The 8,970-nt window shown below is 39.7% G+C and overlaps 1 protein-coding gene across 2 annotated transcripts in view; it reads left to right on the plus strand.

The window, feature by feature from the left end:
• plod2 (procollagen-lysine, 2-oxoglutarate 5-dioxygenase 2) overlaps positions 1-6,809 on the plus strand; it is a 33,593-nt gene extending 26,784 nt beyond the window's left edge. Inside the window, exons 14-20 of one of the 2 annotated variants that reach the window (XM_080514986.1) lie at positions 556-618; positions 1,764-1,877; positions 2,209-2,274; positions 2,445-2,549; positions 4,140-4,286; positions 4,508-4,633; positions 5,560-6,809. In XM_080514986.1, coding sequence (XP_080371112.1) covers positions 556-618; positions 1,764-1,877; positions 2,209-2,274; positions 2,445-2,549; positions 4,140-4,286; positions 4,508-4,633; positions 5,560-5,715 — 777 coding nt within the window. In that variant the 3' untranslated portion in view covers positions 5,716-6,809. The remainder of the gene's footprint in view (positions 1-555; positions 619-1,763; positions 1,878-2,208; positions 2,275-2,444; positions 2,550-4,139; positions 4,287-4,507; positions 4,634-5,559) is intronic. The other variant, XM_080514987.1, reaches the window with a different exon arrangement.
• Positions 6,810-8,970: the final 2,161 nt, after the last annotated feature.

An 8,970-nucleotide genomic window follows, 5' to 3' on the forward strand; every position in this document is an offset into this window, starting at 1 on the left:
GTATGAGTGTTTCGAAATGTCTTTGTCTGTCATTGAGGCATGACCCTCTTATGTTTACAGCTGCTCCACAATGCATTAAGGTTCTCTGCTCCACTTCTATCACTCGTATCCCATCATCCTTCACTTTCCTTTGCCCTCACTGTCATGATTACAGTCGGTGCAGACGGTTGCAATGCATGACTGGATAGGTGATGAAAGCTATCTCCGTCTTTTCCGTGGTTCCCTATTTCATGCGTAAACTCTTCACTCATCTGTGTGTCACTTCGCTGTCACCTGAGCCTGAACACTAAAAAAAAAAAAAAGCTACCACGCCTGATCCAAAGTCTCTGTGCTTTTGGATTGCTTGGCCCCTCTCCCAGCATGCACGCCTCCCATGTTAACCCAAAAAAACATCAGCTTCAGAGGGAATCTTGCTTCTTTTTCATGCAGGCCCATTTCCTCGCCTCCTCAGTTCGTCTACATGTGACATACATATATTTACTGTCACCTTGTCTCTCATTCTGAAATAATAATTCATGTTATTTCAATTTACATGATGCTTCTCCTTTATTTTAGACCAGTCACAGAGAAAAAGACTCCCCTTCTCCGGAATCATTCCATATGCTCAGGCCCCCAAAGGTTTCCACTTGTTTTGATTATTCTACTTGCTGAAACATCCATTTCCAATGGGTTAGCACTCAAGCTAATCTGAGCGATGCTCCATTTTATACAAAGACTGATTTGACTCATGATTTCTATTTTTGTTAAATTCCACATCCTCTTAACAATCCTTTTTTTCTGAATATATAATTTACCGTCTGAGATTGAGAATCTACATTCATGTTTGCTGAGTTGCTGTCCACATCGCCTCCTATATCCTTGGATGAGAAAAAAGGACGACTGGCAGCTCTTTGGAAATTGATGTTGACTATTTGCTTGTGATGAGTTTAGGTTAACCCTAGGTTCAGCTAGGAAGAGAAAGTTTTGTGCCCTGTTTTAATAATCGTTTCCACGAGGAGATCACAGTGGAGACAAAAAGGTTGGAGAGTCAATCCTCATGCAAGTCCCCTCTCCTGATGCTTTACCCCAAACAGCCAAACACATATAACCATCTGCTCCCTTCAAACACACTGACTGATTTCAGACTAGGCTCCAGTGGTATTCCTCTTTCACTCATGCGAAACATCTGTTTGTTTTCTCAATTTGAAATTTTACATTCACTATTTGGAAGCCATCCTTGATTGATCGTTTTTGACATATTAAAGCCTAGTCTGATAGTGAGTCCAAGCCTTTCCTTATAGTATCCAGCGCCCTGCCCATGCTTCACTGTAGAAGGAATATCATTCCTTGACATGCTGCCCAGCACCCCTCTCTTCCTCTCTCCCACCCCTCTCTCCTCCTTGCCCTGTTCCCAGCCCACCAACACCCTTGCAGCCCCTACTCCCAACAACCATAAATAATCTGAGATTATTTATATGGCATCTTTGTGTGTTTTGCATTAGAAAAACACAATTGACCTCACTTTGATTAAATGCACTAAAATCAAGCTTTATTCCAACTTTATTGTGCAACCGAAACTTTCCAGTCGTTTGTCACATGCAACAGTTTGACAGTATTTAGGCCAATATTAGCTAGAGATGAGTTTGTATGTTCCTTAAAGCTGCATGTGTTATGTTGACATGGAAACAGGTTTGTTAAAATTCCTGATCATATTGCATTTAAGATGTTGCTCTTCCGCTCAAACAATTTTTGGAACTGACTGAACTTTCTTTGCTTTTCCACAGGGAGTCTTCATGTACCTTACTAACCGTCACGAGTTTGGGAGGCTCATTTCCACAGCCAATTATAACATTTCTCATTACAACAGTGACTTGTGGCAGATATTTGAAAACCCAGTGGTAAGTCATTAGAATCTCTCATTATTCCTCAACTACAAAAAAGCCATTTGTCTGTATAGCTGAGATAAACAGCAGCCACCTGTAATAGTTATGAGCTACAATAGCAGGATTACAGATGTGGGGAGATTTTGGAATAATGGCTGTGGCGTGATAAGGCTGCAGAGTGATAAGACTTTGTGATTTACTACTGTGTCCTGGCATGCTGGGATCTTCCTTGCGGGGGAGAAGATTAGCTCTGTGTGGTATGCAGGTCAGCACAGTCCAAAAAAATAAGAAGAAAAAAAAAAAAGAAAAGAAAAGGCCACTAATCTGGAATTCTTTCTACTCACAGGACTGGAAAGAAAAGTACATCCACCAAAACTACAGTCGAATTTTCACAGAGAACTACATGGAGGAGGTTTGTACTCCGTCTGCATGTCTTCAAGATACAGACTAATACAACGATGTAACGACAGGAATCCCACCATCTGCTTTTTTCATATCGATGTATAACATTACAGTCGCTGCACGGTCCAGGTAAATGTCTCTTATAAATCTATTCTCAGTAGACTTGTTTTGTCTTTGCAGCCATGTCCAGATGTGTTCTGGTTCCCAGTCTTTACACAGAGAGCTTGTGACGAGCTAGTGGAGGAGATGGAGCACTATGGCACGTGGTCTGGAGGGAGACATGAGGTCAGTGCTGTTAACCCAGAGTCCCTGAACGCAGAGGTGCAGTCAATACTCTGCAGGCATAGCAGTGCATTCCTTTTTTTTCTGTAGTTTTGTTTGCACATTTCTGTGATGTTCTGTGTTTTCAGTATATTGGTGCTACATAGATGCATATTTTTTATCCTCAATATTTTACCTTTTATTCTCAGATTCTCTCTACTTATTGTAAACCTTTAGATTTTATTATGGCATCTTTTTTTTTGACATTGTTAGAATTGTATGTTTACATAGTATGTTTTTTCAACTGCAAGGTAATACAGTAATTAAACAAAATCCAGCTTGATTACATGTCACTGTCACTATCCTGCATAGTGTACAGTCAGCATAAGCATGGATTACACCATCGTGAGGCAGATGGTATGAAATCTTTACTTTACAAAAAACTAATACCATAAATCATGACTTTTTTTCAATGTTTGAAACAAGTACATTTCTAAAACTATCTTTTGGGCAGTGATTCAGACCTTCCTGGATTCCTGCTTATATATGTCTACATGTGTGATTAGCAGACTTCACGAGTATAAACTTTACATACATAACCAATTTAACACATGGGGTTCAGTGTTTTCCTCGAGCACACTTCGATCCACGGACAGAGTGAGACGGAAAATCAAACTTCCAACCTTGGATTATAATCCAACATGGACAAATGCTCCACCACATACAGCCAGAGGTGACTCATTTAAAGAATGTATGCAAGTGGGTGATTTGAATCTCTGCTTACAAAGTCGGCAGACACCAAAACCACCAAAGTTTGTGTTGTGATCATCAAAACAAGCTATTCACTGTAATTCATTCACTGAATATGAGAACCTTTCACGAATTCTTACCTTCCTGAGTTATTAGTTAATTATCACAGAATAGATGACACCTCAGATATTTAACTGCAGTAAGGTGTTTTATTGCTTGTGTGTTGTAATTAATCAGACACCAAACCAAAGCGGCAGAAGTAAGGAAGTAGCACACCACGCCGCCTTGTAAACACGACTCAAGCTGCCATGTCTTTGTTGTCTGAGACAGTTGGGTCAACTGCTGCTGTTGCTTTGAAGGTTGCTGTCACACCGGTTTGTGGGATTAAATGTGAGCCAGATGTAGTGAGGAAGTAAGTTTTCTATTCTTGTTTAGCTACTTTTTGAATTTCCTGGATTGTATTTTCAATTACAACGCATACATTCTGCCACATGGACCCAAGCTCAATGTACCTCATTTGAATTCAGCAAAATACAGTTTTGTTATGTTGTGTTTTCATTTTATGGTGTCTGGTTTCAAGCAAGTTTGAAATTGGTCAGTTTGTGTATCTCAAAGTTTGGCTGAGAGACTAAATATGTACATATACTCTGACTCACTTTGGGAGAAGGCTGCGCTGGCCGGGTCATTAAGCCTCATACTGGGAACAGTTCAGCCTGCGGTTTCAAAGACACACACATTCACACACATCATCATCATTACCAACCCTTTGAAAGCTGCGGTCAGGCACCTCGAGGATGGCAGTAGGTCATTTGTTCCATTGTTAATCACACTGCACTGTGCTTTCTTTTCTTCCCTTTTGCTCAGGACAAGCGGATCGCCGGCGGCTATGAGACGGTGCCGACAGACGACATTCACATGAAGCAAATCGGGTTTGATAAAGAGTGGCTACACTTCATCCGAGAGTTCATATCGCCTGTCACATTGAAGGTTTTCGCTGGGTACTACACAAAGGTGAGAAAAATAAACAAAGACCAGGAGTGATCTTCTCTGTTTGCCCAAGAAGCAAAGTCAGCAGAAAAATGCTGTTCTTTTGATCGGGCCTGTTTTTACTCGTATTTGACATTCCTTGGTGAGATGTAGCTGATAGATTTTCCACTGCGTAATCTTTCAAAAGATAGACCAACTGTCAAATCATGTAAAGACTTATATCTTCTTTCTTTTTCCCATGGCAGGGCTATGCTCTGATGAACTTTGTCGTAAAGTATACACCTGGAAGGCAATCGTACCTGAGGCCTCACCACGATTCTTCCACCTTCACCATCAACATCGCCCTCAATAGCAAAGATACTGACTTTCAGGTAAATAGTGGTCAAATCTTTATTTACTCTGTTTATATCTCAGGAAAGTTGTATTATAAACAAGTGATATAAAGCACCATATTGAGCGAGAAGCTATTTTATATCTGCACTCGCTTCATTTAACAATACCATATACACAGGAAGCAAAAGACTTAACCATAACATTTACGAATGTATAGCTCACAATAAAGTAAACACATTACCATTAAAGTGACACGTCTAAGCCAAAATGAGTCACACTGATGTTATGAAAAGGATTTCATCTGCACTTCATCAAATCAGCCTTTATCTTAACGTTTCCACTGACTAACTTTTCCGTTGTACTCCTCCACTTGACTTTAACCTCTTGATTTATTGCATATTTATGACCATATTGGTCCAAATATGTGACAACATCTCCCTTGAAAATATGGCCAAATACTGTTTCGATAAAGCCATTGATATAGCGACTTAATGATGATGAAAAAAAACCAGCTGTTGCCTTTCTTAAATACCAGTCACAGCAATTCGATAGCGGCACTGGCACAGAGGCTTTGCCAGTCTTCTCAGATATGTACTGGTTACCAACCGTTTCCTCACAGAGATATTCTTCCTTCATGGTTTTGCTCCAGCTGTTATCACTCTCGTGTTCCTTCTACAGTCATCCTCAGTCCCATCCAAAGCATTTTCAATGCATCATTTTAAAACCAACAACAAAAACATCCAGCACCTGGAGCTGGCACATCTTCCTCTGCTATAATCACATAGTCACTGTTCATTCCCTGACTCTTGACCGGTAACACCTGGAGGTGAATATTACTCTGATTATAAGATGACCGTACTTTTTCAGTCCTATTTCCTCGGAAAACAAAAGTAATATTCCCACTGTGTTACTACTGTCCTTTTCTTTGTTTTCTTCAATGAGTTTTTTTCTATCTCCTGTGCAGGGAGGAGGTTGCCGTTTTCACAGGTATAACTGCTCCCTAGACTCACCAAGGAAAGGGTGGACCTTCATGCACCCTGGACGGCTGACTCACCTCCACGAAGGTCTCCCCACCACCAACGGCACCCGCTACATTGCAGTGTCATTCATTGACCCTTAACCATGCTGAACATGACGCAAATTAGTCTGTTGATGGTGCTTTTATTTTTTTAATTTTTTTTTGGTTATTACATGTTTTTCCCACTGATGTTTTAGTAATTTTTTTTTTTTTTTTTTTTTAACTATTGCTTCAAAAGATTTTATAAATTTGTGGAATGAAGCTCAGTCAAACAGAGTGGAGAATGGAAAAAAAAAGTGAAAAATGCATCAGATACACAAAAATTTTAAAAAAATCAGAGATCATGAATGATTGGAAAATTCCCCTATTTCTTAAGTGTTGTATGGCTATTTAATGAAATAAACTATGACAGAAGCAAAGCTGAAAAAACCTAAGCCTCCCCCAAAAAATGTCTAGACGGTAAGAAAAACAAAGAAATTAAGGAAGAAACTGGTGACGATGAGGCTGTGACACATTTCAATATGGAACAGAATCAGATTGTGCTTTAATTGGTCTTTACTGCCATTATGTCATTGATACAAATTTAAAAGTCCTCTGTGGGGTTTAATGAGGGTTTATTGCCAGAATTGGCTCATGTCATTTTTCCAGGTGCTCTTTCACATTTGAAGAAGGTGAGTGAAGAGAAAAGACAGTCTGCGACTTCATCAATAGAATCCCCTTTTCTGAACCCATCCAACTCTCAAACATCATTGAATGCATTGACACAATGCCTCAAAACTACTGGTGCTAATAAACTTTCCATGTTTCTGCATTCAAGATTGTTGTCATTTGCAGGGAGTAAGGTATGTTTTTCTATCCTAAATCCATTATTGTTTAATTTGTATAAAAAGGAAAATAATGTATGTTTGTACCCAGCGAATAACAAATCTATTTTTGTAATTTTGCACACCAAAAAAAAATAAAAAAATCAACTAAACAGCAGAGTTCAATATGAATTCTGTTTGAATGAAGTCTAATATTCTGTTTTACTTGAAATTGTTTTCTTCTTTCTTCATTGGAAGTTTGCAACTTTCATTTGCTTTGGGGAAAATACTTTTTTTTTTCTGAAAGATGTGTGTGACTGGATTTTGCAACTCCCAAATAAAGTTGTTTTTAACTTATTGTAAAAATTTAATAAATTGCTCTATTAAAAATGGCAGATTTCTGTGGTTGATGTCCTTATAATGTAGCATGTTTCAAAGGTAAATAACATACAGGAGTAATGTCCCCAAGTTAACACTGTTATAGCAGATACTATTGAACGTTAAGACATTAGAAGATCTATTTAGCTTCATCTGGCAGAAACTGAACAATGTCTGGATGTGATCAGCACTGCCGACAGACCTCCATTGTGAATCACCCAGGCCTGTTGTGGGCTGAAGCGATCCAAACTGAAGTGTTTGGGGTGTGGCGTGATGATATATATCAGTGCAAATGTAGTTCAGTTTACCTTCCGGGCTTAATGTAAACTTGTACTTGTCACCTTTTGAAAGTCAGACAGATGGAAGGCTGTAAGACTGATGATGAAAGAACTGAGTTGGAAAATAGGGTGTAGCTCACAGAAAAAGAGAAAAAAGTCATATTTTTGAAATTGGTGCCTCTGCTTGGTTATTTGTATCTGTTTAGCATTTTAATCAGCCAGTTGGATTCTGAAAACTGATGAAAAAGTGCTGCTGAATACAGAGGGGAGATAAGCACAAGAGCCATGATTTGTTTCTCAGCATTTAAAATCCTCTAAATGTGTGCATTATCTGGGGAGACTAAACACAATATCCGCCTTATTTCAATAATGAAACATTATCTAAGATCTCATGTTTCTATCAAATCTCATTACTTTTTAGCACCTTCAGTCTCTGGAGACGTACCTCCCCCACTGAGGGGCTATGTTGTTACCCTGCAGGGTTGACTCCCTGATCAGGCGCACGTTTCTGCTCCCTGTGAAGCCAGGATGAAGGCTGAATGTCTGAGTAGCTGCTACGAGGCAGAGACGACTGAAGGAGAGGGGGGGGGGGGATTTGAGTCAGACTGAGGGAAAGCTGGCTCACTGAAAGAACCCTTTGTGGCCTTCGTTTCCCCTGAACTGCTCCGTGTCCAGACCCTCTGAAAGGTGACATTGATCCCAGCTAGGCATGCAGGAAAACCTCCATACCTACTAAATGAGCAGACCCTCACAGGAACGGCTTTATCAAAAGGCTGAAGCCGGGGAAAATGTTTCAGGTCTGATTTAGTTTGAAAGTCAGAAAGAGGACAAAAATCAACTTGGTATGTGAAATGCAAAGGCAGGTTGTTTTAGGTCACCTCCTCTTTCTGATTAATGAGACTCAGCTTTGCAGTGCATGGTTTAAAATTGCACACTCCAGGTTTAACCCAGTGAACACCCGTGATTAGGGGAAAAGGCTCTTGAGATGGGAAATGATATCTTATACCAAAGTAAATTCAAGTGGGCCACTAACTGCGGGGTGCCGACTGGCAGATAGTGATTTAGCCATTACCACAGCATACACACGCCGGTGCCGACTAAACAAAGGATTTAAATCAAGTGCTTACAATCATGTAAGAATTCGAGGACCTGAGGTCAGTCTATGTGTGGTCCTCTTTGGCCCGTGGCTTTGGAGGCGATTGCTTTATGTGGCACTTATGAGTGGCTTTTTGTTTCCTGCTACAGCTCTGTTTCCTCATATATATACCTCATCGCCTATTTTTCACTCAGTGAACTGAATTAATGCATTGATTCATATGTAGTAGCAGCATGAAATGACTTTTATGCAAATGTATCATTTGATCTTAAAAATAATGTTCCTTGACTTGTTTCTCACATTTTTTCTCCATTTTGTAAAAAACAACAACAAAAAAAACAAAATAGGTACTGACAAAGTAAAATGGCTCCGGGTATACGTTAGATTGGTATTTATTAGTGAAAGTAGCTGATAAAGTTTTATAAACTGCAGGCTTCGTGGCCTCCCCAGGTCCTCGTTCCCAATTGTAATGCATCATTAAAGAGCATTGATCTTTTAATACATTTATTCTATCAATCACACATTGGAAGCCTCACTAACTCACCATACAAGTTTGCATGTGATCGGTGTGTTTTGCGTCCTATGACCTCCTGTTGTTGAGATGGTTGGAGCTTTCTCAAATGGTGTGTTATCCTGCTGGAAGGAGCCATCAGCTCTTTAAATCATGCTCATTGATACTTCAAGACATTTTGTCCAGACATATGCCATTCACTGGAGACGTTCTCTTTATATGGACTATTCTCTGTAAATGATGGTTGTACGTAAATAACCTGGTAGATCAGCAGTTTCTGAAGGACTCAGA

The sequence above is a fragment of the Blennius ocellaris genome, assembly GCF_963422515.1.
Source record: "Blennius ocellaris genome assembly, chromosome: 19".
Lineage (NCBI taxonomy): Eukaryota > Metazoa > Chordata > Actinopteri > Blenniiformes > Blenniidae > Blennius > Blennius ocellaris.